Source organism: Oncorhynchus tshawytscha, unplaced genomic scaffold (assembly GCF_018296145.1).
Source record: "Oncorhynchus tshawytscha isolate Ot180627B unplaced genomic scaffold, Otsh_v2.0 Un_contig_1928_pilon_pilon, whole genome shotgun sequence".
Classification (NCBI taxonomy): domain Eukaryota; kingdom Metazoa; phylum Chordata; class Actinopteri; order Salmoniformes; family Salmonidae; genus Oncorhynchus; species Oncorhynchus tshawytscha.
The window spans coordinates 87242-113697 of NW_024609554.1; the positions used below are offsets into that span (position 1 = coordinate 87242).

General features: G+C 38.3%; 1 protein-coding gene across 1 annotated transcript in view; it reads left to right on the plus strand.

Moving 5' to 3' along the window:
- LOC112238735 (AT-rich interactive domain-containing protein 5B-like) overlaps positions 1-26456 on the plus strand; it is a 99505-nt gene that overhangs the window by 2539 nt on the left and 70510 nt on the right. Inside the window, exon 3 of the mRNA XM_042315876.1 lies at positions 5104-5347. Within this exon, the coding sequence (XP_042171810.1) occupies positions 5104-5347 (244 nt within the window). The remainder of the gene's footprint in view (positions 1-5103; positions 5348-26456) is intronic.

The following is a 26456-nucleotide window of genomic DNA, read 5'->3' on the forward strand; positions in this document are numbered from 1 at the left end:
TGGGACTAAACAGCCAGCCCTGTGACTTGGGACTAAACAGCCAGCCCTGTGACTTGGGACTAAACAGCCAGCCCTGTGACTTGGGACTAAACAGTCAGCCCCTGTGACTTGGGACTAAACAGTCAGCCCTGTGACTTGGGACTAAACAGTCAGCCCTGTGACTTGGGACTAAACAGTCAGCCCTGTGACTTGGGCTGAACAGTCAGCCCTATGACTTGGGACTATTCAGTCAGCCTTGGGACTATTCAGTCAGCCCTGTGACTTGGGACTATTCAGTCAGCCCTGTGACTTGGGACTATTCAGTCAGCCCTGTGACTTAGGACTAAACAGGCAGCCCTGTGACTTGGACTAAACAGTCAGCCCTGTGACTTGGGACTATTCAGTCAGCCCTGTGACTTGGGCCGGGGGTGCAGAGAGAGGAGAGGGAATGTGAGGCAGACTGCCAGACATATCTCTGCTGCTTGGCAGACGGCCATGTTTGTATTTTCATGCCTGGAACATATGCATTAGATCATCAGCTTGTTTCTATGTAAAGTAATATTGTTCTGTGTGACATTCACAGTGCTCGTCAGAATAGGTTCCTGAACTGAACATGCTGGTGTCCCCAGACATTCACAGTGGTAGTCAGAATAGGTTCCTGAACTGAACATGCTGGTGTCCCCAGACATTCACAGTGGTAGTCAGAATAGATTCCTGAACTGAACACGATGGTGTCCCCACACATTCACAGTGCCTGTCAGAATAGGTTCCTAAACTGAACACGCTGGTGTCCCAGACATTCACAGGGCTAGTCAGAATAGGTTCCTGAACTGAACATGCTGGTGTCCCCAGACATTCACAGTGGTAGTCAGAATAGGTTCCTGAACTGAACATGCTGGTGTCCCCAGACATTCACAGTGGTAGTCAGAATAGGTTTCTGAACTGAACACGCTGGTGTCCCCAGACATTCACAGTGGTAGTCAGAATAGATTCCTGAACTGAACATGCTGGTGTCCCAGACATTCACAGTGGTAGTCAGAATAGATTCCTGAACTGAACACGATGGTGTCCCAGACATTCACAGTGGTAGTCAGAATAGATTCCTGAACTGAACACGCTGGTGTCCCAGACATTCACAGTGGTAGTCAGAATAGATTCCTGAACTGAACATGCTGGTGTCCCAGACATTCTTATCTTTCTCATAGAGCTCAGAGGAAATCACACTGCTGTTTAGAGAGGAGGGGAGAGGAAGTAAGGACTTCTTTTAATAATAATAACGATACATCACAATATCAGCCATGTGGAATATCAACACTTCAAATGTGAGGCAGCCATGTTGTTTTGTCACACTGAGATCCACATGCAGATTAGCAGTCTGATCCTCAACTGTTTGGATTCTTCCAGTGGCATAATATGACAGATGTATTTTCTGATATAAAGGCTTTATTTCAGCTGTGGTGTTTTATCAGATCCCACCATGTAATTAACTCAGGCTTTGAACTAGATCGATTATTGAAAGAAACAATTGTTCATTTAACTTTTAACAGCAAGCAAAGCTTTCCCTCTGTGTCTGCTGAGCACATTGTTCATGTTAGCAGGTCAATAACTCAATAGGCGTGCAAGCAGGTGGACAAATCTGCAGTGACCTGGGGAATTCTTGGCCTGACCCCTGAAGCACTGGAGTGAAACATTCTGTGTAAAACTGTTAGTGGGTTTCTCAACATTACTGCTGCTTCACTTTGAGCCTCTGTTACCGCTCTGCTCAAAGCTCTGGGGCTCCCTTTCACCCCCCCCTCTCTCTCCATCTCCCTCTCTCTCCCCCCCCTCTCTCTCCCCCCCCTCTCTCTCTCCCCTCTCTCTCTCTCCCCTCCCCCTCTCTCCCCCTCTCTCCCCCTCTCTCCCCCTCTCTCTCTCTCTCCCCCCCTCTCTCTCTCCCCCCTCCTCTCTCTCGCTCCCCCCCCTCTCTCTCTCTCTCTCCCCCCCTCTCACCCCCTCTCTCTGTTGCTTTACAGCTCTCCCCTCTGAGCGGCTAATTCCTCCGTTCCCCCTGAAGTGTCATTACCAAGAGCCAATTGTTTTGCAGAGCTTCAGATCTAAAACATGGAAACCTTTTAAACCATTGGAATGGATTCTTTGAATGTTTCTCAGAATAGGTTTACAACCACAAGGTAAACAAACTGAACGATCAGGAAGAAGAGTTATTCTCATATTCTCCAGATCAGCCAGCCAATAAGGAGGTAAAGTTTGCTGCGTCGCTATTAGGTTTAATAATGTTTAACCCACTTGGTTTTATAGGAGCATGAAAACAGATGCCTCCAGTCCCTCCCTCCACACTGGAATGATTATTGTGCAGAGCGCTGGAGCAGGTCTGAAAGCTGTTACTTATAGTAGAGGACTATAGTCAGAACTGTTACTTATACTAGAGGACTATAGTCAGAACTGTTACTTATAATAGAGGACTATAGTCAGAACTGTTACTTATAATAGAGGACTATAGTCAGAACTGTTACTTATAATAGAGGACTATAGTCAGAACTGTTACTTATAATAGAGGACTATAGTCAGAACTGTTACTTATAATAGAGGACTATAGTCAGAACTGTTACTTATAATAGAGGACTATAGTCAGAACTGTTACTTATAGTAGAGGACTATAGTCAGAACTGTTATTTATAATAGAGGGATGTAGTCAGAACTGTTACTTATAATAGAGGACTATAGTCAGAACTGTTACTTATAGTAGAGGACTATAGTCAGAACTGTTACTTATAGTAGAGGACTATAGTCAGAACTGTTACTTATAGTAGAGGACTATAGTCAGAACTGTTACTTATAGTAGAGGGCTATAGTCAGAACTGTTACTTATAGTAGAGGGCTATAGTCAGAACTGTTACTTATAGTAGAGGGCTATAGTCAGAACTGTTACTTATAGTAGAGGGCTATAGTCAGAACTGTTACTTATAGTAGAGGGCTATAGTCAGAACTGGGCTGCTGTTACTTATAGTAGAGGACTATAGTCAGAAACTTATATAGTAGAGGGCTATAGTCAGAACTGTTACTTATAATAGAGGACTATAGTCAGAACTGTTACTTATAGTAGAGGACTATAGTCAGAACTGTTATTTATAGTAGAGGGCTATAGTCAGAACTGTTACTTATAATAGAGGACTATAGTCAGAACTGTTACTTATAGTAGAGGACTATAGTCAGAACTGTTACTGGGCTATAGTCAGAACTGTTACTTATAATAGAGGACTATAGTCAGAGCTGTTATTTATAATAGAGGACTGTAGTCAGAACTGTTACTTATAATAGAGGACTATAGTCAGAACTGTTACTTATAGTAGAGGACTATAGTCAGAACTGTTACTTATAGTAGAGGACTATAGTCAGAACTGTTACTTATAGTAGAGGACTATAGTCAGAACTGGGCTGCTGTTACTTATAATAGAGGACTATAGTCAGAGCTGTTACTTATAATAGAGGACTATAGTCTGAACTGTTATTTATAATAGAGGGATGTAGTCAGAACTGTTACTTAAAATAGAGAACTATAGTCAGAACTGTTACTTATAATAGAGGACTATAGTCAGAGCTGTTATTTATAGTAGAGGACTATAGTCAGAGCTGTTATTTATAATAGAGGGATGTAGTCAGAACTGGGCTTCTGTTTCAAGGTGGAAATTCTAGTCTGTCGGTATTCCTATGGAATTGGCCATTTTGAGGTTCAAATAGTCAAATGTTTTGTTTTTACTCTGGAACTCTTGGACATGTCTTTGTCATTCCATGTTCACCTCTACAGAACATAGAATTTAACACGATTAACTCTGTGAATAGGAACGTTCTTATAGATATAGAAAATACAGAACATGAACAATGGATAATAACACAATAATACAAGTACATAGATTGGTGCAATGCAAATTAGATCATGGAAAAATGAAAAATAAAAAATACTAAATGTAGGTTTGTAATGGGAGATGGAGCTATATAGGATGACTCTATAGATATGGGAGATGGAGCTATATAGGATGACTCTATAGATATGGGAGATGGAGCTATATAGGATGATTCTATAGTAATGGGAGATGGAGCTATATAGGATGATTCTATAGTAATGGGAGATGGAGCTATATAGGATGATTCTATAGTAATGGGAGATGGAGCTATATAGGATGATTCTATAGTAATGGGAGTGTCACGCCCTGTTCTTAGTATTTTGTGTTTTCTTTATTATTTTGGTCAGGCCAGGGTGTGACATGGGTTTATTATGTGGTGTGTTTTGTCTTGTTTTTTTTGTAGGTATTGGGATTGTGGTATATTGGGGTTATCTAGAAAAGTCTATGGTTGCCTGAAGTGGTTCTCAATCAGATGCAGGTGTTTATCGTTGTCTCTGATTGGGAACCATATTTAGGCAGCCATATTCTTTGAGTGTTTGGTGGGTGATTGTTCCTGTCTCTGTGTTTGTTTGCACCAGATAGGCTGTTTAGGTTTTCACGTTACGTTTGTTGTTTTGTATTGGTCGTGTTTTCATCTTTATTAAAGATGTATACAAGTAACCACGCTGCATTTTGGTCCGCCTCTCCTTCGACGGAAGAAAACCGTAACACTTAGGAAGACAAGCTCTCTCTCTCTGTGATGTGACGGGTCAGACTCAGGAAGACATCCTCTCGCTCTGTGATGGAGCTGGTCTGACTCAGGAAGACATCTCTCTCTCTGTGATGGAGCTGGTCTGACTCAGGAAGACCAACTCTCTCTCTGTGATGGAGCTGGTCTGACTCAGGAAGACCGACTCTCTCTCTGTGATGGAGCTGGTCTGACTCAGGAAGACCAACTCTCTCTCTGTGATGGAGCTGGTCTGACTCAGGAAGACCAACTCTCTCTCTGTGATGGAGCTGGTCTGACTCAGGAAGACCAACTCTCTCTCTGTGATGGAGCTGGTCTGACTCAGGAAGACCAACTCTCTCTCTGTGATGGAGCTGGTCTGACTCAGGAAGATATCCTCTCTCTCTGTGTGATGGTGCTGTTGTGTTTTAATATTCCCCCCTCCTAAATTGTCTCATGTTTGAACTACTTTGTTATATGATATGATATTCCATTATATTATCTCCCGCCTGTCTGCAGGATGAGGTCCTGGCTGCGTCTGAGAAGGTGGTGGTGAAGTTACAGGACCTGGTCAGATGGACTGTATGGGACTCTTCAGGTTGGAGCAGGGGCCTGAAGGCTGCACCTCTAAAGCCCAGTGAGGTGCTCCAAGAGCTGGAGAAGAATGGACAGAGAGACGCCCCCGTCCTCCACCGGTACAGAGAGTCAATACTCAACAGCGGCCTCAACATCAAAGACGTTTTAAAGGACAAGACTCTACTAGGTAACACTGGCATTTCTCTTTCTCTCTGACTTTACGCTCTTTCATCTCATCTGTTCATGTCTATAGCATGCAGTATGACGAAGTAGATGTCATGTCTGTAGCATGCAGTATGATGAGGTAGATGTCATGTCTGTAGCATGCAGTAGGATGAGGTAGATGTCATGTCTGTAGCATGCAGTAGGATGAGGTAGATGTCATGTCTGTAGCATGCAGTATGAGGAAGTAGATGTCATGTCTGAAGCATGCAGTATGACGAAGTAGATGTCATGTCTGAAGCATGCAGTATGACGAAGTAGATGTCAGGTCTGTAGCATGCAGTAGGATGAGGTAGAGGTCATATCTGTAGCATGCAGTATGATGAGGTAGAGGTCTGTAACATGCAGTATGATGAGGTAGAGGTCTGTAGCATGCAGTATGATGAGGTAGAGGTCTGTATGATGAAGTAGAGGTCTGTAGCATGCAGTATGATGAGGTAGAGGTCATGTCTGTAGCATGCAGTAGGATGAGGTAGATGTCATGTCTGTAGCATGCAGTATGAGGAAGTAGATGTCATGTCTGAAGCATGAGGAAGTAGAGGTCATGTCTGTAGCATGCAGTATGATAAGGTAGAGGTCATGTCTGTAGCATGCAGTATGAGGAAGTAGATGTCAGGTCTGTAGCATGCAGTATGATGAAGTAGAGGTCTGTAGCATGCAGTAGGATGAGGTAGATGTCATGTCTGTAGCATGCAGTATGACGAAGTAGATGTCAGGTATGTAGCATGCAGTATGAGGAAGTAGAGGTCTGTAGCATGCAGAATGACGAAGTGGATGTCATGTCTGTAGCATGCAGTATGACGAGGTAGATGTCATGTCTGTAGCATGCAGTATGATGAAGTAGAGGTCTGTAGCATGCAGTATGATGAGGTAGAGGTCATGTCTGTAGCATGCAGTAGGATGAGGTAGATGTCATGTCTGTAGCATGCAGCATGAGGAAGTAGAGGTCATGTCTGTAGCATGCAGTATGATGAAGTAGAGGTCTGTAGCATGCAGAATGACGAAGTGGATGTCATGTCTGTAGCATGCAGAATGACGAAGTGGATGTCATGTCTGTAGCATGCAGTATGACGAGGTAGATGTCATGTCTGTAGCATGCAGTATGAGGAAGTAGATGTCAGGTCTGTAGGATGAGGTAGATGTCATGTCTGTAGCATGCAGTATGAGGAAGTAGATGTCATGTCTGAAGCATGCAGTATGAGGAAGTAGAGGTCTGTAGCATGCAGTATGATGAGGTAGAGGTCATGTCTGTAGCATGCAGTAGGATGAGGTAGATGTCATGTCTGTAGCATGCAGCATGAGGAAGTAGATGTCATGTCTGAAGCATGCAGTATGAGGAAGTAGAGGTCATGTCTGAAGCATGCAGCATGAGGAAGTAGAGGTCATGTCTGTAGCATGCAGTATGATAAGGTAGAGGTCATGTCTGTAGCATGCAGTATGATGAAGTAGAGGTCTGTAGCATGCAGAATGACGAAGTGGATGTCATGTCTGTAGCATGCAGTATGACGAGGTAGATGTCAGGTCTGTAGCATGCAGTAGGATGAGGTAGATGTCATGTCTGTAGCATGCAGTAGGATGAGGAAGTAGATGTCATGTCTGAAGCATGCAGTATGAGGAAGTAGAGGTCATGTCTGTAGCATGCAGTATGACGAGGTAGATGTCAGGTCTGTAGCATGCAGTAGGATGAGGTAGATGTCATGTCTGTAGCATGCAGTAGGATGAGGAAGTAGATGTCATGTCTGAAGCATGCAGTAGGATGAGGAAGTAGATGTCATGTCTGTAGCATGCAGTATGACGAGGTAGAGGTCATGTCTGTAGCATGCAGTATGAGGAAGTAGAGGTCATGTCTGTAGCATGCAGTATGAGGAAGTAGAGGTCATGTCTGTAGCATGCAGTATGAGGAAGTAGAGGTCATGTCTGTAGCATGCAGTATGAGGAAGTAGAGGTCATGTCTGTAGCATGCAGTATGAGGAAGTAGAGGTCATGTCTGTAGCATGCAGTATGAGGAGGTAGAGGTCATGTCTGTAGCATGCAGTATGATGAGGTAGAGGTCAGGTCTGTAGCATGCAGTATTTACATATCTACCTCAATTACCTCGTACCCCTGCACATCGTCTCGGTACTGGTACCCCGTGTATATAACCATGTTATTACCTGGTACCCCTGCACATCGTCTCAGTGCTGACACCCTGTGTATATAACCATGTTATTACCTGGTACCCCTGCACATCGTCTCTGTGCTGACACCCTGTGTATATAACCATGTTATTACCTGGTACCCCTGCACATTGACTCAGTATTGGCACCCCGTATATATAGTCATGTTATTACCTGGTACCCCTGCACATCAACTCAGTATTGACACCCCGTATATATAGTCATGTTATTACCTGGTACCCTTGCACATTGACTCAGTACTGGCACCCTGTGTATATAGCCATGTTATTACCTGGTACCCCTGCACATTGACTCAGTACTGGCACCCTGTGTATATAGCCATGTTATTACCTGGTACCCCTGCACATTGACTCAGTACTGGCACCCCGTATATATAGTCATGTTATTACCTGGTACCCCTGCACATTGACTCAGTACTGGCACCCTGTGTATATAGCCATGTTATTACCTGGTACCCCTGCACATTGACTCAGTACTGGCACCCTGTGTATATAGCCATGTTATTACCTGGTACACCTGCACATCAACTCAGTATTGACACCCCGTATATATAGTCATGTTATTACCTGGTACCCCTGCACATTGACTCAGTACTGGCACCCTGTGTATATAGCCATGTTATTACCTGGTACCCCTGCACATTGACTCAGTACTGGCACCCCGTATATATAGTCATGTTATTACCTGGTACCCCTGCACATTGACTCAGTATTGGCACCCCGTATATATAGTCATGTTATTACCACCCCTGCACATTGACTCAGTTGACACCCCGTATATATAGTCATGTTATTACCTGGTACCCCTGCACATTGACTCAGTATTGGCACCCTGTATATATAGTCATGTTATTACCTGGTACCCCTGCACATTGACTCAGTATTGGCACCCTGTATATATAGTCATGTTATTACCTGGTACCCCTGCACATTGACTCAGTACTGGCACCCCGTATATATAGTCATGTTATTACCTGGTACCCCTGCACATTGACTCAGTACTGGCACCCTGTGTATATAGCCATGTTATTACCTGGTACCCCTGCACATTGACTCAGTACTGGCACCCTGTGTATATAGCCATGTTATTACCTGGTACCCCTGCACATTGACTCAGTACTGGCACCCCGTGTATATATCATGTTATTACCTGGTACCCCTGCACATTGACTCAGTACTGGCACCCCGTATATATAGTCATGTTATTACCTGGTACCCCTGCACATTGACTCAGTACTGGCACCCTGTGTATATAGCCATGTTATTACCTGGTACCCCTGCACATTGACTCAGTACTGGCACCCCGTATATATAGTCATGTTATTACCTGGTACCCCTGCACATTGACTCAGTACTGGCACCCTGTGTATATAGTCATGTTATTACCTGGTACCCCTGCACATTGACTCAGTATTGGCACCCCGTGTACATAGCCAAGTTATCATTATTCATTGTGTATTTATTCCTCATGTTATTATTTTTGTATTTCAAAAAATATATCTCTGCATTGATCTTAAGGGCCCGTCAGTCAGCATTTCACTGTTAGTGTCACGATCGTCGTAAAGCGGAGACCAAAGCACAGCGTGATTAGAATGCATTCTTCTCTTATTCAAGGACGAACACGAAGAGCAGTCCAACAAAAACAACAAGACGCTATGACCAACGAGTGCAGACACAGGCAACTTCACATAGACAATAACCCACCAACCACAATACAAAACAGGTTACCTAAATATGGTTCCCAATCAGAGACAACGACAAGCACCTGCCCCTGATTGAGAACCATATCAGGCCAAAACAAATAGAAACAGACTAACTAGACATGCAACATAGAATGCCCACTCATATCACACCCTGACCAAACAAAACATAGAAACAAACAACGCAAATGATGGTCAGAGTGTGACAGTCTACTACACCTGTTGTTTACCAAGCATGTGCCAAATCATATTTGATTTGATATGATTAATATAGAAAATATTTAGATAAAGCAAATCTTTCCCCTTATATGATTCCCTAAATGTTCAACTATAAAAATGAAATTTTTGTGCCAGATAATGATTGTCCCAACTTTCAACAATCCCTGTACTAAGTCTTTGTACGAATGGAAAGAGATCAGGAGAGGGCCTCAATCAGTTTGGAGCCCCACCTGTTCAGCTAATTTTTTTTACAACAAAATAATAATAATTGGCCTATTTTGCATGTTATTTCATGTCACATATCAGTCAGTTTGCAAACAATGTAAAAAAAAAAATTCCCCTTGAGTTAATGAAGCCTCATACAAACATGGTTTCCTTCTTGAGAAAGGCAGCTCTTAAATGCAGGTGTTTCAGCTCAGTGCTTTCTGTGGTGGAGGGGCAGCCAGTGAAAATACAGAGTGCGCAGAGGTTGGTAATCTCCTCTAGTTGTGCCGTGATCAGTGTTCTGTCACTCATGGAGACACTACGTCACCGCAGAATCTACAGGGAGAGTTAGGCAGTTCAAACCCTCTTGGGTGCTGCCATAGATTTACTGTAGAAGTGCCCATCCTAGAAGACTCAAGGTCATTGGCCACAGATAGAACATTCTTTGACGTAATTTTATCTAGACACATTTTTTCAACATCATACTTTCAAAATCTTAGCTAGCTAGACAAGCAGTCTTCTTCGTTAATGAGGGAAATATAAGTTTCCAGCTTCAGCGATTTTTGCAATTCGTTCCAGTCTTGGCAGCAGAGAACTGTAAGGAAAGGCAACCAAAGGAGGTGTTGGCTTTGGGGATGACCAGTGAGATGTACCTGCTGGAGCACGTGCCACTGGTGGGTGTTGTTATCGTAACCAGTGAGCCGAGATAAAGTGGAGCTTTACCTAGCATAGACTTATAGATGACCTGGAGCCAATGGGTCTGACGACGAATATGTAGCGAGGGCCAGCCAACTAGAGCATACAGGTCGCAGTGGTGGGTGGTACAGTGGGGCAAAAAAGTATTTAGTCAGCCACCAATTGTGCAAGTTCTCCCACTTAAAAAGATGAGAGGCCTGTTGTTTTCATCATAGGTACACTTCAACTATGACAGACAAAATGAGAAGAAAAAAAATCCAGAAAATCACATTGTAGGATTTTTAATTAATTAATTTGCAAATTATGGTGGAAAATAAGTATTTGGTCACCAACAAACAAGCTTTCTGGCTCTCACAGACCTGTAACTTCTTCTTTAAGAGGCTCCTCTGTCCTCTACTCGTTACCTGTATTAATGGCACCTGTTTGAACTTGTTATCAGTATAAAAGACACCTGTCCACAACCTCAAACAGTCACACTCCAAACTCCACTATGGCCAAGACCAAAGAGCTGTCAAAGGACACCAGAAACAAAATTGTAGACCTGCACCAGGCTGGGAAGACTGAATCTGCAATAGGTAAGCAGCTTGGTTTGAAGAAATCAACTGTAGGAGCAATTATTAGGAAATTGAAAACACACAAGACCACTGATAATCTCCCTCGATCTGTGGCTCCACGCAAGATCTCACCCAGTGGGGTCAAAATGATCACAAGAACGGTGAGCAAAAATCCCAGAACCACACCCCCCGTTTGACCTAGTGAATGACCTGCAGAGAGCTGGGACCAAAGTAACAAAGCCTACCATTAGTAACACACTACGTCGCCAGGGACTCAAATCCTGCAGTGCCAGACGTGTCCCCCTGCTTAAGCCAGTACATGTCCAGGCCCGTCTGAAGTTTGCTAGTGAGCATTTGGATGATCCAGAAGAAGATTGGGAGAATGTCATATGGTCTGATGAAACCAAAATAGAACTTTTTGGTAAAAACTCAACTCGACGTGTTTGGAGGACAAAGAATGCTGAGTTGCATCCAAAGAACACCATACCTACTGTGAAGCATGGGGGTGGAAACATCATGCTTTGGGGCTGCCCTATTCCCTATATAGAACACTACTGTTGACCAGAGCCCTATTCCCTATATAGAACACTACTGTTGACCAGAGCCCTATTCCCTATATAGAACACTACTGTTGACCAGGGCCCTATTCCCTATATAGAACACTACTGTTGACCAGGGCCCTATTCCCTATATAGAACACTACTGTAGACCAGAGCCCTATTCCCTATATAGAACACTACTGTTGACCAGAGCCCTATTCCCTATATAGAACACTACTGTTGACCAGAGCCCTAATCCCTATATAGTGCCATGCTATCGACCAGAGTCCTAATCCCTATATAGTGCCATGCTATCGACCAGAGCCCTATTCCCTATATAGTGCCCTGCTATGGACCAGAGCCCTAATCCCTATATAGTGCCCTGCTATGGACCAGAGCCCTAATCCCTATATAGTGCCATGCTATCGACCAGAGCCCTAATCCCAATATAGTGCCATGCTATAGTGCCCTGCTATGGACCAGAGCTCTGCACTGTGAAGGGAATAGGGTTTCATTAGGGACACACACTCTGTGTCCTCTGTTCTCTCAGAGTTGTTTTACAAGACATGATGTTTTCATTATTGTCACCAGGGCTGTTCAGGCTGTAAGTTTCCTGGTCTTATTGTCCATTATAACACTCTGATATGCTCATAACTCCCCGTGTGAGTCAACATGGACGTGGGCCAGCACATCAATCTGGGAGTCAGAGTATTGTGAGAGCAGGAGTGGAAAGAAACTGTTTTTTGTTACTCTATTTCAAAGTCCGTCCTCTAGTTGTCAGTTCTCCCTCTATATGAAGTCTTGTGGTACTGTTCTGTCCTCTATATGAAGTGCTGTGGTACTGTTCTGTCCTCTAGTGCTGTGGTACTGTTCTGTCCTCTATATGAATTGTTGTGGTACTGTTCTGTCCTCTAGTGTTGTGGTACTGTTCTGTCCTCTAGTGTTGTGGTACTGTTCTGTCCTCTAGTGTTGTGGTACTGCTCTGTCCTCTAGTGTTGTGGTACTGTTCTGTCCTCTAGTGTTGTGGTACTGTTCTGTCCTCTAGTGTTGTGGTACTGTTCTGTCCTCTAGTGTTGTGGTACTGTTCTGTCCTCTGAAGTGCTGTGGTACTGTTCTGTCCTCTAGTGCTGTGGTACTGCTCTGTCCTCTAGTGTTGTGGTACTGCTCTGTCCTCTAGTGTTGTGGTACTGCTCTGTCCTCTAGTGTTGTGGTACTGCTCTGTCCTCTAGTGTTGTGGTACTGTTCTGTCCTCTAGTGTTGTGGTACTGTTCTGTCCTCTAGTGTTGTGGTACTGTTCTGTCCTCTAGTGTTGTGGTACTGTTCTGTCCTCTAGTGTTGTGGTACTGCTCTGTCCTCTAGTGTTGTGGTACTGTTCTGTCCTCTAGTGTTGTGGTACTGTTCTGTCCTCCTAGTGTTGTGGTACTGTTCTAGTGTTGTGGTACTGTTCTGTCCTCTAGTGTTGTGGTACTGTTCTGTCCTCTAGTGTTGTGGTACTGTTCTGTCCTCTAGTGTTGTGGTACTGTTCTGTCCTCTAGTGTTGTGGTACTGTTCTGTCCTCTAGTGTTGTGGTACTGCTCTGTCCTCTAGTGTTGTGGTACTGTTCTGTCCTCTAGTGTTGTGGTACTGTTCTGTCCTCTAGTGTTGTGGTACTGTTCTGTCCTCTAGTGTTGTGGTACTGTTCTGTCCTCTAGTGTTGTGGTACTGTTCTGTCCTCTAGTGTTGTGGTACTGTTCTGTCCTCTAGTGTTGTGGTACTGTTCTGTCCTCTAGTGTTGTGGTACTGTTCTGTCCTCTAGTGTTGTGGTACTGTTCTGTCCTCTAGTGTTGTGGTACTGTTCTGAAGTGTTGTGGTACTGTTCTGTCCTCTAGTGTTGTGGTACTGTTCTGTCCTCTAGTGTTGTGGTACTGTTCTGTCCTCTAGTGTTGTGGTACTGTTCTGTCCTCTAGTGTTGTGGTACTGTTCTTCTGTCCTCTAGTGTTGTGGTACTGTTCTGTCCTCTAGTGTTGTGGTACTGTTCTGTCTGTTCTCTAGTGTTGTGGTACTGTTCTGTCCTCTAAATGAAGTGTTGTGGTACTGTTCTGTCCTCTAGTGTTGTGGTACTGTTCTGTCCTCTAGTGTTGTGGTACTGTTCTGTCTCTAGTGTTGTGGTACTGTTCTGTCCTCTAGTGCTGTGATACTGCTCTGTCCACCTTATGAAGTGCTGTGGTACTGCTCTGTCCTCTATATGAAGTGCTGTGGTACTGCTCTGTCCTCTAAATGAAGTGTTGTGGTACTGTTCTGTCCTCTAGTGCTGTGGTACTGTTCTGTCCTCTAGTGTTGTGGTACTGCTCTGTCCTCTAGTGTTGTGGTACTGCTCTGTCCTCTAGTGTTGTGGTACTGTTCTGTCCTCTAGTGTTGTGGTACCTCTGTCCTCTATGAAGTGTTGTGGTACTGCTCTGTCCTCTAGTGTTGTGGTACTGTTCTGTCCTCTAGTGTTGTGGTACTGCTCTGTCCTCTAGTGTTGTGGTACTGCTCTGTCCTCTAGTGTTGTGGTACTGCTCTGTCCTCTAGTGTTGTGGTACTGCTCTGTCCTCTAGTGTTGTGGTACTGTTCTGTCCTCTAGTGTTGTGGTACTGCTCTGTCCTCTAGTGTTGTGGTACTGCTCTGTCCTCTAGTGTTGTGGTACTGCTCTGTCCTCTAGTGTTGTGGTACTGCTCTGTCCTCTAGTGTTGTGGTACTGCTCTGTCCTCTAGTGTTGTGGTACTGCTCTGTCCTCTCTATGAAGTGCTGTGGGACCGCGGCTGCTCTATCGACAATCGTCTAAAATGTTCTACCGCTGCTCTCTGAGGCCTTGCTGACCTTAAAGGAACTGTATTGACTGTCTGTTATTGCTGTGAGACAACACTGGGTTAATTAATGTGTATGATGTTATATTCTTTAAAGAAGTATCTCACCTCCATCCAAGCAGCCATACTTGAGTTAGTCATCATATCCTGAGGACTCTCATATTGTTTTTCACTAAATAATACAATGTCTTTTTATATGCTGAGTGTTGCCAAATCCCGCCCCCTTGCCGATCAGGACGCCAAGCCCCGCCCACAGCCAGTCAAGATGATGACTAATGTGTTATTATAGCCAGACAATCATGTCACTGCAGGCTGGGGGCAAACATTTCCTTAAATATGAAACATTTTAGAAGTTCCACAGTTACCGCTCTGAGGCGAATAAATCCATGGTTTGGCACCGGCCCTTTAAAAGCAGCCTCTCTGTGCTAATTCTAAATCATTAGATTGAGTCATGGGAAAGGAGATGCTGACAGGACCAGAACTGTACTGCAGGTCATTAGTCACTAACTGAAGAACCCTTGAAAGCCTGACTGAGTGTTGATACCCTGTCACCAACCCAAATCCCACTGTCACCCCCCCCAAATCCCACTGTCACCCCCACCCTCCCTGTCACCCCCAAATCCCACTGTCACCCTCCCTGTCATCAACCCAAATCCTACTGTCACCCCCAAATCCCACTGTCACCCCCCACCCTCCCTGTCACCAACCCAAATCCTACTGTCACCCCCCACCCTCCCTGTCACCAACCCAAATCCTACTGTCACCCCCCACCCTCCCTGTCACCCCCCCCACCCTCCCTGTCACCAACCCAAATCCTACTGTCCCCCCCACCCTCCCTGTCACCAACCCAAATCCCACTGTCCCCCCCCAAATCCTACTGTCACCCCCTAAATCCCACTGTCACCCCCTCCACCCTCCCTGTCAGTCTCCCAGGGTGTTGTAAGGGTGTTTATTCCTATGTCTCCCAGGGTGTTTATTCTCCTCCCCTGTTTATTCTCATGTCTCCCAGGGTGTTGTAGAGGGTGTTTATTCTCTATGTCTCCCAGGGTGTTTATTCTCTATGTCTCCCAGGGTGTTTATTCTCTGTCTCCCAGGCTGTTTATTCTCTATGTCTCCCAGGGTGTTTATTCTCTGTCTCCCAGGGTGTTTATTCTCTATGTCTCCCAGGGTGTTTATTCTCTATGTCTCCCAGGGTGTTTATTCTCTATGTCTCCCAGGGTGTTTATTCTCTATGTCTCCCAGGGTGTTTATTCTCTGTCTCCCAGGCTGTTTATTCTCTGTCTCCCAGGCTGTTTATTCTCTGTCTCCCAGGCTGTTTATTCTCTATGTCTCCCAGGCTGTTTATTCTCTATGTCTCCCAGGCTGTTTATTCTCTATGTCTCCCAGGGTGTTTATTCTCTATGTCTCCCAGGGTGTTTATTCTCTGTCTCCCAGGCTGTTTATTCTCTATGTCTCCCAGGCTGTTTATTCTCTATGTCTCCCAGGCTGTTTATTCTGTCTCCCAGGCTGTTTATTCTCTATGTCTCCCAGGGTGTTTATTCTCTGTGTCTCCCAGGGTGTTGTAGAGGGTGTTTATTCTCTCTGTCTCCCAGGGTGTTGTATTGGTAATAATATAATAACACATTGGTAATAATATAATAACACATTGGTAATAATATAATAACACATTGGTAATAATATAATAACACATTGGTAATAATATAATAACACATTGGTAATAATATTGTAACACATTGGTAATAATATTGTAACACATTGGTAATAATATTGTAACACATTGGTAATAATATTGTAACACATTGATAATAATATTGTAACACATTGATAATAATATTGTAACACATTGATAATAATATAGTAATATAACACAGCTCCAACTACTCTAATGTAGACTGATTGGAGGAAGCATGCTGGCTGTGTTGAGATGTATGGGTTTGCATTCTACCATACCATGTTTATATATAGTAGAGAAAACACTGTTATACATAATATATATTAGAGACAACACTGTTAGAGCCAACACTGTTATACATAATATATATTAGAGACAACACTGTTATACATAATATATATTAGAGACAACACACTGTTAGAGACAACACTGTTATACATAATATATATTAGAGACAACACTGTTATACATAATATATATTAGAGACAACACTGTTATACATAATATATATTAGAGACAACACACTGTTAGAGACAACACTGTTATACATAATATATATTAGAGACAACACTGTTATACATAATATATATTAGAGACAACACTGTTATACATAATCTATATTAGAGACAACACTGTTATACATAATCTATATTAGAGACAACACTGTTATATATAATATATATTAGAGACAACACTGTTATACATAATATATATTAGAGACAACACACTGTTATACATAATATATATTAGAGACAACACTGTTATACCTAATATATTAGAGACAACACTGTTATATATAATATATATTGGAGACAACACACTGTTATACATAATATATATTAGAGACAACACTGTTATACCTAATATATTAGAGACAACACTGTTATATATAATATATATTAGAGACAACACACTGTTAGAGACAACACTGTTATACATAATATATATTAGAGACAACACACTGTTAGAGACAACACTGTTATACATAATATATATTAGAGACAACACTGTTATATATAATATATATTGGAGACAACACACTGTTAGAGACAACACTGTTATACATAATATATATTAGAGACAACACTGTTATACATAATATATTAGAGACAACACTGTTATATATAATATATATTGGAGACCACACACTGTTAGAGACAACACTGTTATACATAATATATATTAGAGACAACACTGTTATACATAATATATATTAGAGACAACACACTGTTATACATAATATATATTAGAGACAACACTGTTATACATAATATATTAGAGACAACACTGTTATATATAATATATATTGGAGACCACACACTGTTAGAGACAACACTGTTATACATAATCTATATTAGAGACAACACTGTTATACATAATATATATTAGAGACAACACACTGTTAGAGACAACACTGTTATACATAATATATATTAGAGACAACACTGATATACATAATATCTATTAGAGACAACACTGTTATACATAATATATATTAGAGACAACACACTGTTAGAGACAACACTGTTATACATAATATATATTAGAGACAACACTGTTATACATAATATATATTAGAGACAACACTGTTATACATAATATATATTAGAGACAACACACTGTTAGAGACAACACTGTTATACATAATATATATTAGAGACAACACTGTTATACAAAATATATATTAGACAACACTGTTATACATAATATATATTAGAGACAACACTGTTATACATAATATATATTAGAGACAACACACTGTTAGAGACAACACTGTTATACATAATATATATTAGAGACAACACACTGTTAGAGCCAACACTGTTAGAGCCAACACTGTTATACATAATATATATTAGAGACAACCACTGTTATACATAATATATATTAGAGACAACACTGTTATACATAATATATATTAGAGACAACCACTGTTATACATAATATATATTAGAGACAACACTGTTATACATAATATATATTAGAGACAACACACTGTTAGAGACAACACTGTTATACATAATATATATTAGAGACAACACTGTTATACATAATATATATTAGAGACAACACTGTTGTACATAATATATATTAGAGACAACAATGTTGTACATAATATATATTAGAGACAACACTGTTATACATAATATATATTAGAGACAACACACTGTTAGAGCCAACACTGTTATACATAATATATATTAGAGACAACACTGTTATACATAATATATATTAGAGACAACCACTGTTATACATAATATATATTAGAGACAACACTGTTATACATAATATATATTAGAGACAACACACTGTTAGAGACAACACTGTTATACATAATATATATTAGAGACAACACACTGTTAGAGCCAACACTGTTAGAGCCAACACTGTTATACATAATATATATTAGAGACAACACTGTTATACATAATATATATTAGAGACAACCACTGTTATACATAATATATATTAGAGACAACACTGTTATACATAATATATATTAGAGACAACACTGTTATACATAATATATATTAGAGACAACACTGTTATACATAATATATATTAGAGACAACACACTGTTAGAGACAACACTGTTATACATAATATATATTAGAGACAACACTGTTATACATAATATATATTAGAGACAACACTGTTGTACATAATATATATTAGAGACAACAATGTTGTACATAATATATATTAGAGACAACACTGTTATAAATAATATATATTAGAGACAACACACTGTTAGAGCCAACACTGTTATACATAATATATATTAGAGACAACACTGTTATACATAATATATATTAGAGACAACCACTGTTATACATAATATATATTAGAGACAACACTGTTATACATAATATATATTAGAGACAACACTGTTATACATAATATATTTTAGAGACAACACTGTTATACATAATATATATTAGAGACAACACTGTTGTACATAATATATATTAGAGACAACAATGTTGTACATAATATATATTAGAGACAATACTGTTGTACATAATATATATTAGAGACAACACACTGTTATACATAATATATATTAGAGACAACACACTGTTATACATAATACATATTAGAGACAACACTGTTATACATAATATATATTAGACAACACTGTTATACATAATATATATTAGAGACAACACTGTTATACATAATATATATTAGACAACACACTGTTAGAGACAACACTGTTATACATAACAAATATTAGAGACAACACTGTTAAACATAACATATATATTATAGACAACACTGTTATACATAATATATATTAGAGACAACACTGTTATACATAATATATATTAGAGACAACACTGTTATACATAATATATATTAGAGACAACATACTGTTAGAGACAACACTGTTATACATAATATATATTAGAGACAACACTGTTATACATAATATATATTAGAGACAACACACTGTTAGAGACAACACTGTTATACATAATATATATTAGAGACAACACTGTTATACATAATATATATTAGAGACAACACTGTTATACATAATATATATTAGAGACAACACACTGTTAGAGACAACACTGTTATACATAATATATATTAGACAACACTGTTGTACATAATATATATTAGAGACAACACTGTTGTACATAATATATATTAGAGACAACACTGTTGTACATAATATATATTAGAGACAACACACTGTTATACATAAAACATATTAGACAACACTGTTATACATAATATATATTAGAGACAACACTGTTATACATAATATATTAGAGACAACACACTGTTAGAGACAACACTGTTATACATAATATATATTAGAGACAACACTGTTATACATAATATATATTAGAGACAACACTGTTGTACATAATATATATTAGAGACAACAATGTTGTAAATAATATATATTAGAGACAATACTGTTGTACATAATATATATTAGAGACAACACACTGTTGTACATAATATATATTAGAGACAACACACTGTTATACATAATACATATTAGAGACAACACTGTTATACATAATATATATTAGACAACACTGTTATACATAATATATATTAGAGACAACACTGTTATACATAATATATATTAGACAACACACTGTTAGAGACAACACTGTTATACATAACAAATATTAGAGACAACACTGTTAAACATAACATATATTAGAGACAACACTGTTAAACATAATATATATTAGAGACAACACTGTTATACATAATATATATTAGAGACAACACTGTTAAACATAACATATATATTAGAGACAACACTGTTATACATAATATATATTAGAGACAACACTGTTATACATAATATATATTAGAGACAACACTGTTATACATAATATTTATTAGAGACAACACTGTTATACATAATATATATTAGAGACAACACCGTTAGAGACAACACTGTTATACATAATATATATTAGAGACAACACTGTTATACATAATATATATTAGAGACAACACTGTTAAACATAACATATATATTAGAGACAACACTGTTATACATAATATATATTAGAGACAACACTGTTATACATAATATATATTAGAGACAACACTGTTATACATAATATATATTAGAGACAACACTGTTATACATAATATATATTAGAGACAACATACTGTTAGAGACAACACTGTTATACATAATATATATTAGAGACAACACTGTTATACATAATATATATTAGAGACAACACACTGTTAGAGACAACACTGTTATACATAATATATATTAGAGACAACACTGTTATACATAATATATATTAGAGACAACACTGTTGTACATAATATATATTAGAGACAACACTGTTGTACATAATATATATTAGAGACAACACTGTTATACATAATATATATTAGAGACAACACTGTTATACAAAATATATATTAGACAACACTGTTATACATAATATATATTAGAGACAACACTGTTATACATAATATATATTAGAGACAACACACTGTTAGAGACAACACTGTTATACATAATATATATTAGAGACAACACTGTTATACAAAATATATATTAGACAACACTGTTATACATAATATATATTAGAGACAACACTGTTAAACATAACATATATTAGAGACAACACTGTTAAACATAATATATATTAGAGACAACACTGTTATACATAATATATATTAGAGACAACACTGTTAAACATAACATATATATTAGAGACAACACTGTTATACATAATATATATTAGAGACAACACTGTTATACATAATATATATTAGAGACAACACTGTTATACATAATATATATTAGAGACAACACTGTTATACATAATATATTAGAGACAACACTGTTATACATAATATATATTAGAGACAACACACTGTTAGAGACAACACTGTTATACATAATATATATTAGAGACAACACTGTTATACATAATATATATTAGAGACAACACTGTTATACATAATATATATTAGAGACAACACACTGTTAGAGACAACACTGTTATACATAATATATATTAGAGACAACACTGTTATACAAAATATATATTAGACAACACTGTTATACATAATATATATTAGAGACAACACTGTTATACATAATATATATTAGAGACAACACACTGTTAGAGCCAACACTGTTAGAGCCAACACTGTTATACATAATATATATTAGAGACAACACACTGTTATACATAATATATATTAGAGACAACACACTGTTATACATAATACATATTAGAGACAACACTGTTATACATAATATATATTAGACAACACTGTTATACATAATATATATTAGAGACAACACCGTTAGAGACAACACTGTTATACATAATATATATTAGAGACAACACTGTTATACATAATATATATTAGAGACAACACTGTTAAACATAACATATATATTAGAGACAACACTGTTATACATAATATATATTAGAGACAACACTGTTATACATAATATATATTAGAGACAACACTGTTATACATAATATATATTAGAGACAACACTGTTATACATAATATATATTAGAGACAACACACTGTTAGAGACAACACTGTTATACATAATATATATTAGACAACACTGTTGTACATAATATATATTAGAGACAACACTGTTGTACATAATATATATTAGAGACAACACTGTTGTACATAATATATATTAGAGACAACACACTGTTATACATAAAACATATTAGACAACACTGTTATACATAATATATATTAGAGACAACACTGTTATACATAATATATTAGAGACAACACACTGTTAGAGACAACACTGTTGTACATAATATATATTAGAGACAACAATGTTGTAAATAATATATATTAGAGACAATACTGTTGTACATAATATATATTAGAGACAACACACTGTTGTACATAATATATATTAGAGACAACACACTGTTATACATAATACATATTAGAGACAACACTGTTATACATAATATATATTAGACAACACTGTTATACATAATATATATTAGAGACAACACTGGTATACATAATATATATTAGACAACACACTGTTAGAGACAACACTGTTATACATAACAAATATTAGAGACAACACTGTTAAACATAACATATATTAGAGACAACACTGTTATACATAATATATATTAGAGACAACACTGTTAAACATAACATATATATTAGAGACAACACTGTTATACATAATATATATTAGAGACAACACTGTTATACATAATATATATTAGAGACAACACTGTTAAACATAACATATATATTAGAGACAACACTGTTATACATAATATATATTAGAGACAACACTGTTATACATAATATATATTAGAGACAACACTGTTATACATAATATATATTAGAGACAACACTGTTATACATAATATATATTAGAGACAACACACTGTTAGAGACAACACTGTTATACATAATATATATTAGAGACAACACTGTTATACATAATATATATTAGAGACAACACTGTTAAACATAACATATATATTAGAGACAACACTGTTATACATAATATATATTAGAGACAACACCGTTAGAGACAACACTGTTATACATAATATATATTAGAGACAACACTGTTATACATAATATATATTAGAGACAACACTGTTAAACATAACATATATATTAGAGACAACACTGTTATACATAATATATATTAGAGACAACACTGTTATACATAATATATATTAGAGACAACACTGTTATACATAATATATATTAGAGACAACACTGTTATACATAATATATATTAGAGACAACACTGTTATACATAATATATATTAGAGACAACATACTGTTAGAGACAACACTGTTATACATAATATATATTAGAGACAACACTGTTATACATAATATATATTAGAGACAACATACTGTTAGAGACAACACTGTTATACATAATATATATTAGAGACAACACTGTTATACATAATATATATTAGAGACAACACACTGTTAGAGACAACACTGTTATACATAATATATATTAGAGACAACACTGTTATACATAATATATATTAGAGACAACACTGTTATACATAATATATATTAGAGACAACACTGTTATACATAATATATATTAGAGACAACACTGTTATACAAAATATATATTAGACAACACTGTTATACATAATATATATTAGAGACAACACTGTTATACATAATATATATTAGAGACAACACACTGTTAGAGACAACACTGTTATACATAATATATATTAGAGACAACACTGTTATACAAAATATATATTAGACAACACTGTTATACATAATATATATTAGAGACAACACTGTTAAACATAACATATATTAGAGACAACACTGTTAAACATAATATATATTAGAGACAACACTGTTATACATAATATATATTAGAGACAACACTGTTAAACATAACATATATATTAGAGACAACATACTGTTAGAGACAACACTGTTATACATAATATATATTAGAGACAACACTGTTATACATAATATATATTAGAGACAACACACTGTTAGAGACAACACTGTTATACATAACATATATTAGAGACAACACTGTTATACATAACATATATTAGAGACAACACTGTTAAACATAACATATATTAGAGACAACACTGTTATACATAACATATATTAGAGACAACACTGTTATACATAACATATATTAGAGACAACACTGTTATACATAACATATATTAGAGACAACACTGTTATACATAACATATATTAGAGACAACACTGTTATACATAATATATATTAGAGACAACACTGTTATACATAACATATATTAGAGACAACACTGTTATACATAACATATATTAGAGACAACACTGTTATACATAATATATATTAGAGACAACACTGTTATACATAACATATATTAGAGACAACACTGTTATACATAACATATATTAGAGACAACACTGTTATACATAACATATATTAGAGACAACACTGTTATACATAACATATATTAGAGACAACACTGTTATAAGTTGAAGTATTTTATCTTCACACTTAGCTTAAACAGTCCTGTTTCTATTTCAGGCTGTAGTGCACTATGTAGGGAACAGGGTTCTATAGGACCCTGGTCTAAAGTAGTGCACTATGTAGGGAACAGGGTTCTATAGGACCCTGGTCTAAAGTAGGGCACTATGAATCGGGAATAGGGTTCTATAGGACCCTGGTCTAAAGTAGGGCACTATGAATAGGGAATAGGGTTCTATAGGACCCTGGTCTGAAGTAGGGCACTATGAAGGGAACAGGGTTCTGTAGGACCCTGGTCTAAAGTAGGGCACTATGAATAGGGAATAGGGTTCTATAGGACCCTGGTCTAAAGTAGGGCACTATGAAGGGAACAGGGTTCTATAGGGCCCTGGTCTAAAGTAGTGCACTATGTAGGGAACAGGGTTCTATAGGACCCTGGTCTAAAGTAGGGCACTATGAAGGGAACAGGGTTCTATAGGACCCTGGTCTAAAGTAGTGCACTATGTAGGGAACAGGGTTCTATAGGACTCTGGTCTAAAGTAGGGCACTATGAAGGGAACAGGGTTCTATAGGACCCTGGTCTAAAGTAGGGCACTATGAATAGGGAATAGGGTTCTATAGGACCCTGGTCTAAAGTAGGGCACTATGAATAGGGAATAGGGTTCTATAGGACCCTGGTCTAAAGTAGTGCACTATGTAGGGAACAGGGTTCTATAGGGCCCTGGTCTAAAGTAGTGCACTATGTAGGGAATAGGGTGCCGTTTGGAATGAATGACCACCAGGAGAGAGAGGAGTTGACAGAGTTTAGACCTCAAGTCCATTCAATCTGATGAGACATGCAGACTGACTCAGACTGATTTCATGGCTGATTTTGGAACCAATCAGTGCCTCCCATTTTTCCCGTCTTGACAAAGGCTTCTTGTATCAACTATTAAAGGGAAATTGCATAATTTGATCCAACAGTTCTTATGGTAGTGCTGCCCATACCAATTAAATACCACAGATAAGTATTCCTTTGTTTAGAAAAGGTTAGATTTTATTAACAGAATAATGATCTAGCATGTGGGGTTGTACTTCTCCCTCCTCTGGAATTATTATCTTCACATTGACAAAACATCATCTTCCCGCAATAACTTCAAATGAAGACTGGAGGTCAGCCTGATGAGCCAAACTACTCAGTAATCTCCTCCATGAAGACTGGGGGTCAGCCTGATGAACCATGAAGACTGGGGGTCAGCCTGATGAACCATGAAGACTGGGGTCAGCCAGAACCATGAAGACTGAGCCTGAACCATGAAGACTGGGGGTCAGCCTGATGAACCATGAAGACTGGGGTCAGCCTGATGAACCAAACTACTCAGTAATCCTCCATGAAGACTGGAGGTCAGCCTGATGAACCAAACTACTCAGTATGAAGACTCAGCCATGAACCAAAAGACTGAAGAGGTCAGCCTGATGAACCAAACTACTCAGTAATCTCCTCCATGAAGACTGGGGGATCAGCCTGATGAACCAAACTACTCAGTAATCTCCTCCATGAAGACTGGAGGTCAGCCTGATGAACCATGAAGACTGGGGGTCAGCCTGATGAACCAAACTACTCAGTAATCTCCTCCATGAAGACTGGAGGTCAGCCTGATGAACCAAACTACTCAGTAATCTCCTCCATGAAGACTGGAGGTCAACCTGATGAACCATGAAGACTGGGGGTCAACCTGATGAACCAAACTACTCATTAATCTCCTCCATGTTGTTACTGTAATTTAATAATGCCAATGCTTTCATTAATTGAAAACCCTTAATCTATTTTATGAGAATTTGTAAGATTCTTGTTTGCATAAAATAGATGGAGACCAGTCTTTTTAATAATAGGTAACATAACTTATTCTCGGAGCGCGCTGCCACTTAACCACGAGCAACAGTTTATATACAGATCATGACGTCATTTCATTGCTTTAACAGAATCCCCTCCTCTCGACCGGGACA